Genomic DNA, 21,161 nt, shown 5'->3' with positions numbered 1-21,161 from the left:
GAACACATGGTCCCAGCGGCCAATAGTGGCGCCCCCGAGAGCGTACTTAAGTACCGGCCACTCGCTCATCCAGTCAGTCTTATCTCGCTTACGTCAGTTTACACCTCGCTTGTGCTAGACTGCTTTCTTCCTGGTTCGTGTACGAGTTTGTTTCCTTGTGACTCTGTTGTTCGGTCTTGTCGTATTCGTTCTGTCCTACGTTGGTCGTGTCCGTCCTTTTCCGTTGTGTTGTTGTTTGCGGGCCTCTCCGCGGGTCCCGCCACGCCTTTCGTCAGTGCTACCCCGCGACCGTCCTGGTTGCAGTTACAACAAAGTTTATTTGATCTTTCTTGTTGCCAATTCTTACATTTAAGATTTTCCTTGTAACACTCCCCCATTAAGTAAGATTAAGTACAGTTGAAAAATAATGGCAATGAACCATCTCCCTGACTTAACCCAGTTTTAATCATAAACAGCTCAGATATTTCCTGTCTGAAGCTTACTTGAGATTTGGTGCTTGTTAGAGTTAATATTATAATTTTTATTAATTTGGGATGGAGTCCCAAATTTCTTACCACCTTCACCGCTGAAGATTTGTGGATACAATCATGAGCTTCCTGGCCTAAATCCTCCTCAATATTTTCCTAGTGCCATTTGCAGTTAACTTTGCAGCATTTGTATAGAATTCTTGACACGAGGAGGAGGAGGAGGAGGAGGAGGAGGAGGAGATACTGATGTCCTATTGACAATGAGGTCATTAGAGATGGAGCACAAGCTCGCTCATGCCCTTTCAGAGGAACCATCCCAGCATTTGCCTGAAGCAATTTAGGGAAATAATTGAAAACCTAAATCAGGATGGTTGGACATGGGTTGAATCATCGTCCTCCCGAATGACAGTCCAGTCTGCCAACCACTGCGCCACTCAATCAGTCTTGACATGACTTTACATGTGATATCCAAAAGGGAAACACCTCTACTGTTGTCTGGATTTGATTTGTCTTCGTTTTGTGTAATGGATGGATTATACCAGTAGGCCGATGTTATGGCAGTTCTTCTTTGTTCCAGATTTTCACTATGCATTGGTGTAACAATATTGCCATTGGTTCTGCTGCATAGTTCCAAAGTTCCCCAAATATTTGATCTTCTCCACTTCCTTTGTAGTTTTTTAATTCTTTCAAAGCTTTATAGACTACATGCATTGTGGGTGGGTTTATATTTTCTGCTGATGTTTTAATAAGGGTATATAAAATTTCTGTATTTTTTCCTATTGCTATGGGTCAGCTTATTACATTATTTTAATGCTTTAACATTAATGTTGGAGGATCTTATCTTTGTAATTTATGCTAAATATTTTGTAATAATTCTTAAGTTTCTTTTCTCACTATTTGTTTCTATTCTTAGAAGTATATCTTTTTTGGTACTGGCATTTAATTCTTACTATTTTTTTGGTTATCATTCTTTGCTTTGTGAGTTCCAAGTGCAATTCTTCTGTTTTATGACTGATACTTTTATCAGGCTCAGAGGTCACCTACCACTGTTTTATTACACTCATCAGTCCACCATTGGCATTTTTTCCTTGGATTTATTGGGGTTACTTCTTCTGCTATTTGTTTCAATTGGGGAACTATTTCCTCTAGAACATTTGTTATTTTCATATTTTTTGACTGTTCTCGCATTCCTTGTTATTTATCAATTTATGATGGTTCTAGGTTATCTTCTTTGGAGCCTTTTTCTTCTTTTTCTCTCCCTCTTACAAGGGAACCTCCCCATCGCACCCCCCTCAGATTTAGTTATAAGTTGGCACAGTGGATAGGCCTTGAAAAACTGAACACAGATCAATTGAGAAAACAGGAAGAAGTTGTGTAGAACTGTGAAAAAATAAGCAAAATATACAAACTGAGTAGTTCAAGGGAAGATAAGCAACAATAAGGACGACAGAAACGCAGGAGCGCCGTGGTCTCGTGGTAACGTGAGCAGCTGCGGAACGAAAGGTCCTAAGTTCAAATCTTCCACCAAGTGAAAATTTTAATTTTTTATTTTCAGTTTATGTGACAAACTCTTATGTTTTCATCACTTTTTTGGGAGTGATTATCACATCCACAAGAAAACCTAAATCGGGCAAGGTAGAAGTATCTTTTTACCCATTCGCCAAGTGTACAAGTTAGGTGGGTCGACAACATATTCCTGTCATGTGACGCACATGCCGTCACCAGTGTCGTATAGAATATATCAGATGTGTTTTCCTGTGGAGGAATCGGTTGACCTATGACCTTACGATCAAATGTTTTCTGTTCCCATTGGAGAGGCACGTCCTTTCGTCTACTAATCGCACGGTTTTGCAGTGCAGTCGCAAAACACAGACACTAAACTTATTACAGTGAACAGAGATGTCAATGAACGAACGGACAGATAATAACTATGCAAAAATAAAGAAAGTAAAATTTACATTCGAGGGAAGACTTGAACCAAGGATCTTTCGTTCAGCAGCTGCTCACGCTACCACGGCGCTTCTAAACACACTTCGTCCATGATGTTGCTTATGTGGCTCATGGACTACTCAGTTTGTATATTTTGCTTATTTTTTCACAGTTCCACACAACTTCTTCCTGTTTTCTCAATTGATCTGTGTTCAGTTTATCAAGGCCTATCCACTGTGCTAACTTATAACTAAATCTGAGGGGGGTGCGATGGGGAGGTTCCCTTGTTAGAATTTTCACGCTGTAGATTTCACCATGATAATTTTTATCCACACAGAGATGATACAGTCATCACTCTCCTTTTTTCCAGTCTGGATATCTCCGTGTGTTGAGCTTATTTGGTCTTTTCTTCAAGTATGTTGACTTTGAGATCATATCATGGTTTCTGCAGAATTCCATTGGCCGCATGTCAGTGCTGTTTTTTGTTCTTTTTGCTGGCTATTTCCCTTTTATGTCTCCATATCTCTTTTCTCTCTTTAACTGTGCATTAAAATCTCCAATTAAAATTTTGGAGTGATTTTTATTTACATTTTCTGTTGTCTCACCTAACAGCTCAAAAAATTCATTCACATATTCAGCACACTATTTAAAGATATAAATGTAATTTGTACAATGGAGTAAAGTGATTATGTACGCATGGATTTTGCTTGTGTGAATGTGTGTGTGTGTGTGTGTGTGTGTGTGTGTGTGTGTGTGCGTGTTTTTTCCACTTTAGAAGAAGGCCTTTAGGCCAAAAGCACAAACGTATAGCAGTCATTTTGCTGTGCCTGTCTGCAGTCTCCTCTACATGGCGAGTAGCAATCTACCCTTTCCTTAATACTATATTTATAATTTGTACAGTTCTGTGCATAATAACTGGAAAAAACTTAAGGAACATTCATAAAGACAAGTGATAAAAAATAATATACATACTTACTCTGATGTAACAAATGCATGTTCCTTGATAGTTTTAACAACATCCAGAAATTTTATCCTTGTCGTTAAAGTATGCCCATGGTAGATGAATGGCATACCATCAGGACCATCCCAGCAGTCTAGTTCTATGCATCGGCAACCCATTCGTAAACAGCGAACATAAGCTTCAGTGGACGATTCACTTGAGAATTGGTCACCTGTTAAATATCTATGAACAATTTGGCATTAGAGCATATATGTAACTCAAAATTCATCTGGAGGATGCAATGTGATGTTACCAGTGACAATAAAGACAAAGAAAGTGGGCATAACAATCACTGACATTACCTTAGATTAACTGAGGTGCAATATTAATTATGGGGAAGTCAAATTAAGATACAATTATCAAAAAATACAAAATTGCATGCAGTATCTTTAAAAATACTTTTAAGTGAGTTTTAACAAATATCTGCACATAACACGATTTATTCCTCGACCTGCGGTCTACGCATGACCTTTAAGGAGGGAAGATTAGTGTTTGATGCTGTCAAAGAGAAGATTATTAGACACTGAGCAAAGGATTGAACAGGGCATGGATGGAGAGGGAAACTGGCCACGTCCTTTTCAAATGAACCCTCCTGGAATTTTGGAAAACTGTGGTCAGACGCAGGTACTACAAAATAAGAGTCGCTTAACCACTGCTCGAAGCTGCTTGGAAGCACAACCTGTGAAATTTGATAATGCAAATTCTCTATTGCCAAATGAATTAAATCAGGCTGATATGAGTTACCAGAGATGGTCTCTATGTTTATCATTTACTCACAATATATTAGTAATTATTGTCAAGCCACAGAGATATAGCCAAAAAGATGACAGCATAATAAGACAGAAGGAGCCCATCTGAGCTGCCAGTCAGCCTTTTCAAAGGGATGCTGACCATCACTGGATAACAAAACAGCATAAAGAACACTGAACAGCACGCCCAAGCGAATTCAGGAGTGTAGTAATACTTTTCTGCTTTTTGGTAGAATATATATGACAGTTTAGATTTGTGACAAGTTAAAATACTGTGCCAGACTAGGGCTCTGTCTAGCCTGAACATCTGGCTTTTGCAGGTACTGCACTGTACAGCTTGACTCCCAGCCAGTCATACAATTTTAACTTGTTACAAATTAACTTGGGAGTTTTGCATGCAGCTATAGGTAATAGGTGATGGCCAGGGAGACATTTAAAAAAATTGTGTTCGATTTAAATCGTGTGTGAAAGTAGTTTATGTGATGAAAGTAAGAAAAAAATACAAGGTGTTTCAAAACGGACTTTACAACTTTGAAAATTCATATAAATTAATTCTTAGCACCTACATAGGTGACTGTAGTGTCAATTTGTATGGAAATATATCAAGTTTTGTCTCGCATAATTCGCTAGTGCCAAATTGCATCATAAGGAGTGCTAGCGGCAGTCGCATTAAAGAAGACTGCCTTCACTAGACCCCAGAGTGCTAGCTGTGCACTTTCATTTGAAGAATCAAAGTCGGCAATAACAGTTCAATGCAATTTCCGTACCAACCACACTAAAGATCCTCCTAGTAGGCCTACAATTTATGACTAGCATAGAAGTTTCGTAGCAACAGGGTGCTCGGTAACATGTGGGAAATCATCCAAGCACATCTGATGTCGTCATTGAGCAAGTGAGACAACATTGTGCCAACAGCTCTACAAAATCAATGCGGCATGCATCTCGTGAAGTGCAAATCCCTCATACGAATGTTGGACATGTGTTGAGGAACCATTTGCACTCGAAACCATACAGACTGATGACCGTACAAGCAGTAAAAGACACTGATGAAGTTGCTCACAAAAATTGTGTGGATATGTTAAATCAATTGCAGGAGAATTAACATTTCATGGACAATATCATCTTTTCTGATGACTCGACTTTTCACTTAAGTGGCAAGGTTAACACATAACTGTAGGATTTGGGGCAGTGAAAATGCACATCAAACATTGCAACACGTTCGTGACAGCCGTAAACTGAACGTTTTTTGTGCACTGAGCAAGAACAAAGTGTACGGGTCCTTTTTTTTTTCCATGAGAGATCCATCAATAGGATAGTGCACCTGGATATGTTACAACAAGGATGACCAAGAATGAAATGTTTACTTCATGCAAACAGTGCACTATGCCACTACCTGGCGACATCCGGGATTTTCTCAGTGACTTTTTTTCCAGGTCAATGGATTGGCCATGATGTGCCAATTTCAAGGCCCCCACGTAACCCAGACCTGACATCACGCATTTTTATTTTTTTATTTTATTTTTTTTTTTTGGGGGGGGGGGGGGGGGAGGGAGGGGAGCGGGGGTGGAGAGATTCATCAAGGACATAATGTTCGTACATTCTGTGCCAGCTTTTCTACCCAAACTTAGAGCAAGAATTTAGCCACCACTGAGCAAGTTACACCTGGAATGCTACAGCAAATTTGGGAAGAAACTGACTTCCATTGCGATGTGTTCAGGGTAATCAATGGAAGCTACATACATCTTTAGCTCAAGGTAAAAAAAGAACTTGGTGTTTTTCTCTGCAAAATAACACTAAACCCAACTCTATTTCTTCTTTCAATAAATTTATATGAATTTTTAAAGTTGTAATGTCCTTTCTGAAACACCCTGTATATATTTGGGAATGAGTTATGTCAGATTAAACTAGTTGGTAGCAAGAAAAATCATTCTTTCAGTCAATTTTAAGTTTTATTTGCAGTTGAATGACTTTTTAGACAGTCCTTGTGTTTTGTGGCCTATTATGCAACTTGGAGAGGAACTCAGAGTAGGACATTCACTACAATTCTTAATGAATGATGCTTTCATTATTCAAAACAACTGCAGCTTACTCTCATTCATAAACCCTGTCTAAATGATATTTTGCTTTGTTTTATTTTAGCAAGGGGCTTGGGCTGGTTTAACGTTCCACCAATATCATGATCATTAGAGACGGAATGCATGCTCAAGACAGAGAAGGATAGAGAAGCAAATCAGACACACCTTTTCAAAGTACCCACAACATCATTCCTCTTAAGAGATTAAATAAATTCCAAAAAATTTTAATCTGGTTGTCAGTAAGGGATTTGAACTTCTGTCCTCCCAAATACTATTCCAGTGTTTTAAGTACTGCACCACATTGTTCAGTACGTAGCTACAAAAGTGACAGGAGGAGAAGGCGCACGTGTTTCACCACTCACTGTGATCATCAGAAAAATAAAGTGCTGTAACTACTAATTTTATGTGCGCGCGGGCATCACTTTGTACCTATCACTGCAAAAATACTAGTGTTAGTGCTGTTCGTGTGTAGTTTTACAGCTGTCAAAAGCGGCCAAACCAGTCATACAGGGCATAGGCAGCAGAACTATATGAACTTAGCCATCGTAACTTTGTGACAAATGTCCTTAAGGAATCCTATGGAGATCAAATGGTTTGTGGTCCCGACGGGGAAGTTTCAGTGGGAGCTCTACAGTGTGAAAATCCTGCACTTGCGGAAGTACTGAATATAGTTCAATCATTGGAGGTTTCTCAAGGTGCAGGTAGTCAGAAAGAAACCTGGTCCAAGGTTTCAGAAATCAGTTCCTCTCAATCCTCATAGCCTTCAGTCAGTTCGCAAGGGAACATAGATGCTACTGCAGCAGTCCAGCAGACGTCTCAGGTTCACGACAACAACAATCCATCTCACAATAGCGACAGTCTCAGACACTGTAACCTTAATGCCCATACTGCTTCATTCAATATGAATGGCCCACATTGTGTGTTCCAAGTGCTGGGCAATGTGTAATAGGTGCCATAAGAAAGGACACAGTGCTTCTGTATGTAACTCCTTTCCAAACCCAAGTGAGGATGAAACAAATGTGGATGTGTACAGTGTGTCAGCAGTGATGGTACCTCAAAGCAAGTTACACACTCAAGTGTGTGTATTTAACAAACCATGGAGAATGCAGGTGTACATGGGTGCAGCAGCAATATTGGTTAATTCTCAGATTTATGTGGATTTGGGTTCTCTTCCTCTGACTCCAGTGTCATGGAGGCTGGTGAGCTATAACGAACAACAGATTTCCATTCCTGAACATTTTCCAGCACCTGTGACTAACAAGGCTGTGGTTCATTCATTAACATTCCTAGCTGTGGGCAATACTTACACTGAAAATCTGTTTGGTTTGGACACTTTTAAACTGTTTGGATTCTCCATTGATGATGAAGTGCACATGATTTCTGATAAGTTCCGCATCAACAGTTAAGATGCTCTCTGGGCTGAATTTTCCTCTCTATTTTCTGCAGGACTTTGTTGTGCAACAGGATTTCAGTTTCACATTATGATGAAACAGTTTTGTACTAGCACAAATTCATACCAGACACTGTTATTGCGGCACAACCACTCCACACTTTATTACGTAAAGATGTTACTTTCCACTGGTCAGCGGCTCGTGACCGAGCATTCAAGTTGTTGAAATCTAAGCTGCAGTCAGAATCTTGTTTGCTTACTTTTCAGCAAGCTTAGCACCTTGTGTTAGTGATGGACACGTCTCAGTTTGGCATTGGCACAGCCCTCGCTCATAAGTATACAGACGAAGCTGAACGCCCTATTGCATATGTCTCCAAATTTTTAAATTCATCACAACAATGTTATTCTTAGATAGAGAAAGAGGCTATGACAATCATGTATCCACTAAAAAATTTTGTGTTTTCCTATAAAAACTTAAGTTTCACCTGATCACAGACCACAAACCACTAGCGTTTCTTTTTAACCATTCAGCGTGCTTACCAAACAAAGCCGCACATTGTTTATAGCAGTGGGCTCTTTTCATGCCATGATACAATTATGAGACACATTTCTAACCTACAGCACAACATGCAAATGCTGACAGCTTATCGCATTTGTCGACCAGTCTAGATCCAGTGTTTGATAAAGAGGAATTTCTTTGTTTTGAGTTAGGCATGGAAGTTCAAAATGTTGTTGATGGTTTTCCTATTACTGGTGGCAGTGCATCGCATGACTCAAGAACCTAAGTCAACCATAGAAGAAATGGATGTGAGCACAGTGCTCACTTCTTTGCAAAGGAAGACGAGTGCTGGAACTAACAATTCTGTGTGTGTACCACTTCAGAGATCACCTGTGAAGTTTGTATTTTATTCAGCCACTAGAGGCCGCAGAGCCTGCTAAAATGACAGCAGCTGCATGTACAGCCTGATGGATGCACCCCCTGTTGGAACTAATGTCTATATAAGCTGGTGCGCTAGCCTCCGCCAGCCACTTGTTTATTGTACCTTGTTTTCAATGTGTGTGTGTGCTGTTTGAGCAATAAATTATAGTATTCTTGTGTTCGAACATAAAGATTATATTAATCATGATTTTAAAGGACAAGAAGAAAAAGAAGAAGAAGAAGAATAAGGTCACTCGCCCCACTCTGATAATACAAATATGGAATTTCATGAACACTGCTATATGTTGCCGGTATATCAAACAAAAACATAGGTTTATTACAGTAAAAATGACAAAAAGTTTTATTCACTTTGAAAACACTGGAATAGAACTAGGAAACATATCAGACTACACAGGTATTGAAAATTTTATAGCTGAGAAGGAGACAAGGAAGGAAGAAAATGCTGCATAATGGTGATAATGAACAGAAATGAGTCGATTAGGTAGTAACAGAACTAAAACACTGCACACTAAGAGAATTACAATCTGGAATAAGCAAAAAATTTAAACAGATTTAAAGTCCATCACAAGCTCCCTTTGCTTCAGAGTAGCTTTTTAACATGGTTATTGAATCTTCATGCATTTTTTCCGAGCCCCATAACTTTGAACAGCAGATACCTGTCTGAAGCATTAGGGATAAATTAAATGACATGTTTTGTGTATCCCACAATATTTCCTCAAGGCAACCACATGACATCACCATGCAGTGGTTGTTTGTTAATGCTGGCAAGTAGTAACTAGAATTTCATTTTATATGCTGTCTCTAAGTGAAGCATTTGCACCTACCACACAATGTGATTGGCTTGTAAAAATAGCTGTTAAAGGTACCGAAATAAATTGTTTGATAAATAAATAAATATCCGTTGTAAAAATTTTTGCCTGGTGTGAAAGACTGTGCAATTTTGGGTGACAGAATTGACAGACAGAACATCTCAGACCTATGAGATAAAACTGCTAATTTGTCCATTTTGGTAGGAGAGTCCTGCAATGATCAGCCCTGGAAGTTTGTGGACGTGGTATTCCCTGAACGACAGAGAAAACTTTACATCCACAAACTTCATTTGCGTCAGATGAATAACCTGACTGATAAAGGAAAGTACAACTATCATTACAACTGTATGATTTAGCATGATTGAACAAAGGGAACCACAATTCACAGGTTTCTTTTAATTGGTGTTGCTTAAGTTTGTCTGGTCTGACGTGGACATAATCTTGCAACAGCTACTGCAATTGTTGAGTGTTCATGGATGAACACTGTGAATATGTTCTCATTTCATATAAAATACTGTGGAGCTAGAGAGTCTATCTTATTGTGTCAGTGTGTGAACTTTTACATAGTGAAAGAGAAAGACTACTTTGATGAAACACATCAGAGATATTTTTGGATAAAAAGTTCTCAGTTAAACTGTGTGTCAGATTAGAATTCCATCTCAAGCTTTTGATGGTAGCATTCATCACTGAAACCTTGGGGGTTTGTACGAATTCTGACACAGCAAATTAACTCAGAACTTTTTATCCAAAAACACTGTTGTGAAAGATTTAAGAGACATATTTTTGCTTGTGTGTGGAAAATGGTGGTATCAGATAGGTATTCTTTTGGCATCATTATTTTTTTGGTGTGACTTTAGATTTGTTGAGTAGAAGCCATATAGTGTGGCACAAAAGCTCAACTGATAAGCCAGACAATAAAGACCCAAATATGTTGTTTTCCTGGGGGGAATTAAAGCAGCATTGCCTTCCAAAACCTTTGTAAACTGGCACATAATATTTTAAATATTGCTGCTACAAGCACTTAGATGCAACACATTTTAATTACATGGAACTTATCATTTCAAAGAAAATGAAGACAGTAAGAGCTCAAAACGTCCTACGTATATACTATTATTTTGTAAGGTTATAACCAAAATTATTTACTGTAAAATTGCATAATTTTACTTTATGTAAGTACAGATGGAAATTATATACAGGGTGAATAAAAATTCGCAACTCTGACTTGATGGTGCAATTCGTCACACACTGTCAATACAAAAATGCTTCTCACAAAATTTTGCCCTTCGTGTATTTTGGGCAGTAAATGGATGTTAAAGATTGGCAATTTGGCAACACTGTAAACACATACGTGGTAACTATCTCCATCAGCAGGTAGAACAATGCTGTGCAGTTGGTGTAATGGATAGCGTTTTGGGTTAACATGTCAGAGGTTGAGGGTTTGATTCTGGGTTGAGGCTTATTTGTTTTTATGCTTACCCATTACAGATATTTTAGAACCATGACCGTAAATTGAATGTAAATACATTAGACAAAACTGCAGCCAGTCACTTTTTTTAACAATTATGTTTTATTCCATGAACCGGTTTTTGAACCTGCTAGCAATAATGATGTAACTTCCTGAAACCATCTGAAGATGAACCTGAAAAGGTTTGAAAACTGGTTCATGGAATAAAACATAATTATTCAAAAAAGTGAATGATTGCAGTTTTGTATAACTTATTTGTTTTTATTTGGTAAAAGCAATCTGCATGGTACAGTATGTGGTGTCTTAATTGTCATACAGTGATTACAGTGGGTTGTCTTCAACACATTTGCAGTTACATACTGTGAACAGAGAAATGGGAATACAATCTTTTCACTGGTCAGCTTTTAAAGAAATCTCTTGCATATTGTGGACGCAAATTATTTTGCACCACTGCATCTACTAGATTCCAAATCTAGTTTTCTGTATACCCTCTCCCAATGGCCCGATCAAAATTATTTGCTAGCCCTACTGGTAATGTTAAGGCCCTAAAGATGATAATAATAATAATAATAGTTTGAATTAATCAGTGGGACTATTGGCGGAGGGTACACACAAAACAAGCTTGGAATCTAGTAGATGCAGTTGTGTGAAACAATTTGCATCCACGACATGTGCAAAAGGTTTCTTTAAAAGCTGACCAATAAAAATTATTGTACTTCCATTTCTGTGTTCATAGTACGTAACTGCAAATGTTTTGTATAAGACCCACTTTGATCACTGTACGGCGATTAAGATGCCACATACCATATCTTGCACACTACTTTTAGCAAATAAAAACAAATGACCCTCCACACAGAATCAAACCTTCGACCTCCCGCATCCTAATTCAAAACACTATCCACTGCACCAACTGCACAGCACTACTATTATATATCCTGACAGATGTAGTTATTGTACACATGATTAGAGAGTTGCCAGATTGCCCATCTTTAACGTCCATTTACAACCCAAAATATACGCAGGAGAAAATTTTTGTATTGCTAGGATGTGCACTGCAAAGTCCAAGTGTTTGGAATTTTTCTTCACCCTGTATATTAAAACGTTTTGTGGCAGCCATATTTATAATTGTCACATTTTACTTCATCAAGTCTTTTGTATGGAATGTAAAAGTACATGTGATTGCTTATGCTGTAGCAAAATAGACCTTGCAGCCTTAGTTTACCTTATACAAGGGTGGTCGCACAAGTACACGGCCTGACAGAGAGATGGCAGTTGTTGTTGAAAAATATCTTTTGATTAGAAAGTATATGATCTATGAAGCATATGTTTCAAGTTTGAAGGTGCCACATTGTTTAGCATATGTTTGGCAGCCATCAATAGTGAATTTTGTGAGTGAACTTGTGAAAATGGAGACAATTGGTCATCATTATGTGATGCAATATTACTTTTTAAGGCATCAGTGCAACCAATATTAAAGTTGAGCTAGATTCTACTTTGGGAGAGAGTACTCCTTTGCTGAAAACAGTAAAATATTGGGTAGCTGGCTTTAAATGAGGCCATATGAGCTGCCAAGACGGGTATCGCAGTGGTCGACCGGATGAGATAATGATTCCAGAAATGGTGAAGAAAATCTGCAAAGCAGTACTGGATGATCGTTGACAATGTGTGCAAGCTAGCAGACGCAGTAAGCATTTCAAAAAGTGTGGTAGATCACATATTATCTGAAAATCTGGCCAAGAGAAAACTGCGTGCAAGGTTTGTGCTGCATTTGCTCACACTCGAGCGAAAAAAGTGTTGCGAAGATGTTTCAATTGAGTGTTTAGCAAAGTTTCGTAGCAACAAAGCTGATTTTTTTCACCGTTTCATAACCATGGATGAAACATGGATCCACCACTTCACTCTCAAGACAAAAGAACAACTAAAACAATGGACACAAATTGGAGGACCGACTACAAAGAAGGCGAAGACCATTTCATCTGGAGGCAAGGTCACAGCATCGTTTTTTTGGGATGCGCGTGGGATAATTTTCACTGACTAATTTGAAAAAGGAAAAACTATCAATGGTGAGTATTATGCAAACATATTGCAATGTTGGGCGGACAAATCAAGCAAAAACGGCCACATTTGGCCAAGAAGAAAGTGTTGTTTATTCAGGACAATGCACCAGCTCACAAGTCTGTTATTGCAATGGCAAAAATTACTTAAAGTTTGAATTGCTACCTCATGCACCCTATTCACTAGATTTAGCCCCCTCGGATTATATTCTGTTTCCAAACTTGAAAAAATGACTTGGTGGTCGAAGATTTTCAACAAATGAAGACGTTATGTTGGCAGTTAATGACTATTTTGAGGAGTTATTCAGTTCTCATTATAAAAATGGTATAAAACTCATTGAACATCGCTGGGAAAAGTATATAGAGCTGAAAAGAGATTATGTTGAAAAATAAATACATTTTTTCCAAAATTTTTGTGTTTTCTTTGTTGGGTCGGGTACTTATGGGATCACCCTCATACACTTGGAGAGGTCACACGATATTTTACGACCCTTCAAAATGTGGATGAAATGAGCACTGCAGACTACGCACATGGAAGGAGCATTATGGCATTAGCCTGACAGCAAATTGCAAGCTATGGGCCACATGGCATGGATGGACCTGGTGGGCTAAATGGACCAGCCCAGGAGCAGAAAACTATAAATGATACAGCCACAGGTGGCCAGGCTGTATGGAAGGACTTCTTGGTAGAGAATAGGTGGGAGCTGTCGAAGTGGGGGTGGTTGTTGTTGTGGTTGTTGTTGTTTTTGTGGTCTTCAGCCCTGAGACTGGTTTGATGCAGCTCTCCATGCTACTCTATCCTGTGCAAGCTTCTTCACCTCCCAGTACCTACTGCAGCCTACATCCTTCTGAATCTGCTTAGTGTATTCATCTCTTGATCCCCCTCTACAATTTTTACCCTCCACGCTGCCCTCCAGTACTAAATTGGTGATTCCTTGATGCCTCAGAACATGTCCTACCAACCGATCCCTTCTTCTAGTCAAGTTGTGGCACAAACTCCTCGTCTCCCCAATTCTATTCAATACCTCCTCATTAGTTATGTGATCTGCCCATCTAATCTTCAGCATTATCCTGTAGCACCACATTTTGAAAGCTTCTATTCTCTTCTTGTCCACACTATTTATCATCCATGTTTCACTTCCATACATGGCTACACTCCATACAAATACTTTCACAAACGACTTCACAGACTGACAGAATTACAATGTCATCGGCGAACCTCAAAGTTTTTATTTCTTCTCCATGGATTTTAATACATATTCCGAACTTTTCTTTTGTTTCCTTCACTGCTTGCTCAATATACAGATTGAATAGCATCAGGGAGAGGCTACAGCCCTGTCTCACTCCCTTCTCAACCACTGCTTCCCTTTCATGTCCCTCCACTCTTATAACTGCCATCTGCTTTCTGTACAAATTGTAAATAGCCTTTCGCTCCCTGTATTTTACCTCTGCCACCTTCAGAATTTGAAAGAGAGTATTCCAGTCAACATTGTCAAAAGCTTTCTCTAAGTCTACAAATGTTAGAAATGTAGGTTTGCCTTTCCTTAATCTTTCTTCTAAGATAAGTCGTATAGGGTCAGTATTGCCTCACGTGTTCCAACATTTCTACGGAATCCTAACTGATCTTCCCCGAGGTCGGCTTCTACCAGTTTTTCCATTCGTCTGTAAAGAATTCGCGTTAGTATTTTGCAGCTGTGACTTATTAAACTGATAGTTCGGTAATTTTCACATCTGTCAACACCTGCTTTCTTTGGGATTGGAATTATTATATTCTTCTTGAAGTCTGAGAGTATTTCGCCTGTTTCATACATCTTGCTCACCAGATGGTAGAGTTTTGTCAGGACTGGCTCTCCCAAGGCTGTCAGTAGTTCTAATCGAATGTTGTCTACTCCTGGGGCCTTGTTTCGACTTAGGTCTTTCAGTGCTCTGTCAAACTCTACATGCATTATCATATCTCCCACTTCATCTTCATCTACCTCATCTTCCATTTCCATAATATTGTCCTCAAGAACATCGCCCCTGTATAGACCCTCTATATACTTGTTCCACCTTTCTGCTGTTCTTTCTTTGCTTAGAACTGAGTTTCCATCTGAGCTCTTGGTATTCATACAAGTGGTTCTCTTTTCTCCGAAGGTCTCTTTAATTTTCCTGTAGGCAGTATCTATCTTACCCCTAGTGAGATAAGCCTCTACATCCTTACATTTGTCCTCTAGCCATCCCTGCTTAGCCATTTTGCACTTCCTGTCAATCTCATTTTTGAGAAGTTTGTATTCCTTTTTGCCTGCTTCACTTACTGCATTTTTGTATTTTCTCCTTTCATCAATTAAATTCAATATTTATTCTGTTACCCAAGGATTTCTACTACCCCTTGTCTTTTTACCTACTTGATCCTCTGCTGCCTTCACTATTTCATTCCTCAAAGCTACCCATTCTTCTTCTACTGTATTTCTTTCCCCCATTCCTGTCAATTGTTCCCTTATTCTCTCCCTGAAACTCTGCACAACTTCTGGTTCTTTCAGTTTACCCATGTCCCATCTCCTTAAATTCCCACCTTTTTGCAGTTTCTTCAGTTTTAATCTACAGTTCATAACCAACAGATTGTGGTCAGAGTCCACATCTGCCCCTGGAAATGTCTTACAGTTTAAAATCTGGTTCCTAAATCTCTGTCTTACCATTATATATTCTATCTGAAACCTTCTAGTATCTCCAGGGTTCTTCCATGTATACAACCTTCTTTCATGATTCTTGAACCAAGTGTTAGCTATGGTTAAATTATGCTCTGTGCAAAATTCTACCAGTCGGCTTCCTCTTTCATTTCTTAGCCCCAATCCATATTCACCTACTACGTTTCCTTCTCTTCCTTTTCCTACACTCGAATTCCAATCACCCATGACTATTAAATTTTCGTCTCCCTTCACTACCTGAATAATTTCTTTTATCTCATCATACATTTCATCAATTTCTTCATCATCTGCAGAGCTAGTTGGCATATAAATTTGTACTACTGTAGTAGGCGTGTGTTTCGTGTCTATCTTGGTCACAATAATGCATTCACTATGCTGTTTGTAGTAGCTTACCCGCACTTTTTTTTTTTTTTATTAAACGTACTCCTGCATTCCCCTACTTGATTTTGTATTTATAACCCTGTATTCACCTGACCAAAAGTCTTGTTCCTCCTGCCACCGAACTTCACTAATTCCCACTATATCTAACTTTGACCTATCCATTTCCCTTTTTAAATTTTCTAACCTACCTGCCCGATTAAGGGATCTGAAATTCCATGCTCCAATCCGTAGAACGCCAGTTTTCTTTCTCCTGATAACAATGTCCTCTTGAGTAGTCCCCGCCCGGAGATCCGAATGAGGGACTATTTTACTTCCGGAATATTTTACCCAAGGTGACCCCATCATCATTTAATCATACAGTAAAGCTGCATGCCCTCGGGAAAAATTATGGCTGTAGTTTCCCCTTGCTTTCAGTCGTTTGCAGTACCACAACAGCAAGGCCGTCTTGGTTATTGTTACAGGGCCAGATCAGTCAATCATCCAGACTGTTGCCCCTGCAACTACAGAAAAGGCTGCTGCCCCTTTTCAGGAACCACACGTTTGTCTGGCCTCTCAACAGATACCCCTCTGTTGTGGTTGCACCTACGGTACGGCTATCTGTATCGTTGAGGCACACAAGCCTCCCCACCAACGGCAAGGTCCATGGTTCATGGGAGGGGAGGGGGGGGGGGGGGGAGTGGAGGTATTGCTGGTAAATTGTAGGTTTGATATGGGTGGAGGTACTGATGTAGCCATCTTTGAGATGGAGGTCAACATTGAAGAAGGTGGCTTGTTGGGGTGAGGAAGACTGGGTGAGGCAAATGGGGAAGAAGGTGTTGAGATTCTGAAGGAATATAGATAGGGTGTCCTGACCCAGGATCCAAATCATGAATATATCATCAGTGAATCTGAGCTGCGTGAGGGGTTTGAGATTCTGTGTGGTAAGGAAGGATTTCTCTAGATGGCCCATGAGTAGGTTGGCTAGGATGGTGTTGTGCATGTGCCTATTGCCATACAACAGAATTGTTTGCAGGTGATGTCTTCAAATGAGAAGTATTTGTGGGTGAGAATATATTTGGTCATGGTGAACAATAAGGAGATTGTAGGTTTCATATCAGTCAGGCATTGGGGAAGATTGAGTTCAATAGTGGAAAGGCCATGGGCATCAGGGGTCTTAATGTGAAGGGTGGTGGCATCAATAGCGATGAGCAGGGCACCGTGTGGTAAAGGAACAGAAATTGTGGAGAGGCCATTTAGGAAATCAGTGGTATCTTTTTTTATAGGAGTGCAGGTTGTAATAGGCTGAAGATGTTTGTGTACAAAAGCAGAAATTCTCAGTGGGTCACAGTAACCGGCCACAATCGGGCATCGTGCATGATAGTGTTTATGGACTTTCAGGAGCGTGTAGAAGATACGAGTGAGGAGAGAGAGAGAATCTGGAAGTGAGTTCTGGGATGGGCCTGGCAATTCTGTTGTATTTCTGGAATTGGGTCACTGTGGCAGGGTTTGTAGGTGGATGAATCTGACACCTGGTGGACTCTTTCAGCCATGTAATCCTTGCAGTTCAAAACCACTGTGGTGGAGCCTTTAATAGCAGATAGGATTATAAAGTCAGGATCAGTTTTTAAGTGGTGGGCCGTGGTTCTGTTTGCAAACATAAGGTTACCTTGCATGTTGAGTGATATGGGGAATGATAGTGAAGCAAGGTTTAAGGCTAAAAAATCTCTGGAACATTAACATGGGTGATGTGGGGGCAGTGGGGTTGGAACATGGTTGGATGGAGGAGTGAACTGAGTCAGGCAGGGTTTAACAGTAATCTCTATCTGTTCAGATTCTGCCAGTCCTTAATCCTCACCAACATTTTCCTGCAAAACCATGTAAAACTGACCCAAATCTCTTTGCAATACCTCCTCTCCATCCATAAAATTCTCCTGCTGTGCAATCCCAAATTCCTCTACCCTATCTCACACACTAACTCTCACCTTCCAGGAACTAGAGCAGCACGCATAACCCCACCTCAAAACTCTCTCCGACCTTTTAACCTCCTACTCCAGCTTTGGAATACTACTATCCACCATTTCTACAACACACTCCAAGCCTTCCTCACATCCTCTCATAGCGGTAAACCCTGCCCCACAGACCTGCTACACTTACCTCATCTTCAAAAACACTCTCCCACCACCATACCGAACCCAGAACCTAAACAGACTCAAAATACAGTCGTGGACCTTTCTTTCCCCCAAAAGCCTTAGTTCCACAGAGGTTCAGTCCTTTCCAAAGGCCTTACCTTTTGCCCCACTCCAAATTTCAGACTTGCTGGATTTGCTAAAGACCTTCTCACCTTCTCCTGATCCCTACAGTGGAAAAACATTTTCGCCACCAACCCTACCAATCAGACTCAACCACAGACCAACATTGAACCCTGCCTGACTCAGTTCACTCCTCCATCGACCCGTGACCCATCCCCACTGCTCCCAAATCACCCCCTGTTACATTTTCACAGTTTCTTAACCACGAACTTTGCCTCATCATCGCTCACCAAATTGCTCAACATGCAAGGTAACCTCACATATGTAGAAGGAACTGTGATCCACCACATAAAAACTGATCCTGACTTCATAATCCTACGTGCTAACGAACGCTCCGCTGCTGTGGTTTTGAACCACAAGGATTACTGGGTTGAAGGAGTCCACCGGTTGTCAGATTCATCCACCTACAAACCCTGCCACAGTGACCTAATTCCAGAAATCTAGCAGGACTGCCAATCCTTCTTCAAATCTTTACACCTATCCCAGAACCTATTTATAGAGTCCATCTCTCTCTTCACCCCTACCATTCTCTCCACTCTTATCTTCTACACGCTCCTGAAAGTCCATAAGTCCAACCACCCACAATGCCCCACTGGAGCCGGTTACTGTGACAACACACTGAGAGAATTTCTGCTCTCGTAGGCCAACACCTTCAGCCTATTACTCACAACCTACCCTTCTATATACATGATATCAATGATTTACTAAACTGCCTCTCCACAGTTTCTGTAACTTTACCACACGGTGCCCTGCTCATCGCTATTGATGCCACCTCCCTTCACATTAAAATCCTTAATGCCCACTGCTTTTCTCCTATTGAACACTATCTTCCCCAATGCCTGACAGATACCAGGCCTACAACTTCCTTATTGCTCACCATGACCAAGTATATCCTCATCCACAATTACTTCTACTTTGAAGGCATCACCTACACACAAATCTGGTATATGGCTGTGGGCACCTGCATGGCACCATCCTCTGTCAGCCTATTCATGGGCCATCTAGAAGAATCCTTCCTAACCACCCAGAATCCCAAACCCCTCAAATGGTTCAGACTCACTGATACATCTTAATGATTTGGATTGAGGGTGAGGACATCCTACTACATTCCTACAGAACGTCAACACCTTCTCCCCCATTCGCTTCACTCAGTCTTCCTCAACCTAACAAGCCACCTTCCTCAATGTTGACCACCTCAAAGATGGTTAAATCAGTACCTCCTTCCATATCAAACCTACCAATCACCAGCAATAACTCCATTTTGACAGTGTCCACCCATTCCATACCCAAGAAGTCCCTTCCATACAGCCTAGCCACACATGGCCGTCGCACCTATAGCGACGAGCAGCCCCTCTCGAAATATACCAAGGGTGTCACAGAGGCATTCACAGACCATAATTACTCTCGCATGCCTTATCTCTCCAGTCACTCACCACTTCCCAAAGTCCCACTGTCAAGCCACAGAGGAACATTCTGCTTGTGACTCAACACCACCCCGATTTGAGAAACTGAATCTCGTTGTCTACCATGGTTTTGACTAGCTCTCATCGTGCCCTGAAATGAGGAATGCCCTATCCACCACCCTTCACATCCCTCCCGCAGGGGAATTCTGATGCTCACTGAACCTCCACAATATCCTTGTCCATCCCTGCTCAAATACTGCTCTCAATCCCTTGCCTTATGGCTCTTAATCCTGTAATAGAACTATGTGAAAGACCTGTCCCACACATCCTCCCACCACCACCTACTCATGTCCTCTCTCAAGCATCACCTATCCCATCGAAGGCAGGACTACCTTTGAAACCAGGCATGTGATCTACAGGCTAAGATGCAGCACTATGCTGTATTCTTCATGGGCATGACAACCAACAAGCTATCTGTCTGCATGAGTAGCCACCAAAAATCTGTGGCTATGAAACAGTTAGAATTCTCAGTTGCTGAACATGCTACCCAACACAAGGTTCTTCATTTCAATGACTGCTCCGCAGCCTGTGCCATTTGGATCCATCCTACCAACACCAGCATTTGTATCTCTCAAAATATAACAAGGGTCTCACTGAGGCCTTCACAGGCTGTAATTACCCTCCAACACTGTACAGACACAGATCTCCCATGCCTTATCTCTCCAGTCACCCACCACTTCCTCGAAGTCCCACTGTCCAGCCACGGAGGAGCATTAACCTTGCGACTTGAGCAAATGAATCTCATTCTCCACCATGGTTTCAACTACCTCTCATCGTGCCCTGAAATGAGAAACGTCTTACCCACTATCTTTCCCAAGCTTCCCACAGTGGTGTTCTATCACCCATCAAACCTACACAATATGCTGGTCCATCCCTACTCAAATCCTGCTTCCAACCCCTTGACTTATGGCTCATACCTCTGCAATAGACCTAGATGCAAGACCTGTCCCACACATCCTCCCACCACCACCACCACCACCACCACCACAATAGGTATGGGAAGGGGAGGCTGGCAAAGCTTATAGGTGACAGTGTAGTGGGCGGTGGTGGGAGCACTCATGGAAAAATTCCTGTAGTAGTTAGTATTAGAGTTGCATGTTTTTTAGATTGAAGTTAGCTGATAGGTATACCTGATTAAAGGAAGTCCCTCTAACTAATTGATCACCTTCAGAGGAGGTCAGGTGTCCAAGTAGAGAAGGAATTAGCACATTTCATCAAAATATAAGAGGTATTAGATAAAGTTAGTGAACTGCTTATAGATGTTGACTCTGACATTATTGGTATATCGGAGCACCACTTAAATGTGAGACAATTCAGAGGCTTCCTTTACCAAAATATAGATTAGCAGGCTGTTATTGAAGGAGTTCCCTGCAGAGTGGGGGAGTGGCCACGCGCGTAAAAAAACAGTTTTCCGCTTGAGTCAATAGACGTATCATGGCACTACACTGAACAAATATTTGAATGTTG

At 40.6% G+C, this 21,161-nt stretch overlaps 1 protein-coding gene across 2 annotated transcripts in view; it reads right to left on the bottom strand.

The window, feature by feature from the left end:
• LOC126480771 (1-phosphatidylinositol 4,5-bisphosphate phosphodiesterase gamma-1) overlaps window positions 1-21,161 on the bottom strand; it is a 248,439-nt gene that overhangs the window by 194,235 nt on the left and 33,043 nt on the right. For both annotated transcript variants that reach the window (XM_050104071.1, XM_050104070.1), the window contains exon 7: window positions 3,373-3,579. In XM_050104071.1, coding sequence (XP_049960028.1) covers window positions 3,373-3,579 — 207 coding nt within the window. The remainder of the gene's footprint in view (window positions 1-3,372; window positions 3,580-21,161) is intronic.

This window comes from Schistocerca serialis, chromosome 5 (genome assembly GCF_023864345.2).
Source record: "Schistocerca serialis cubense isolate TAMUIC-IGC-003099 chromosome 5, iqSchSeri2.2, whole genome shotgun sequence".
Lineage (NCBI taxonomy): Eukaryota > Metazoa > Arthropoda > Insecta > Orthoptera > Acrididae > Schistocerca > Schistocerca serialis.
The sequence above is the reverse complement of the archived record's forward strand: the minus strand, read 5'-3'. Positions and strand labels throughout refer to the sequence as shown.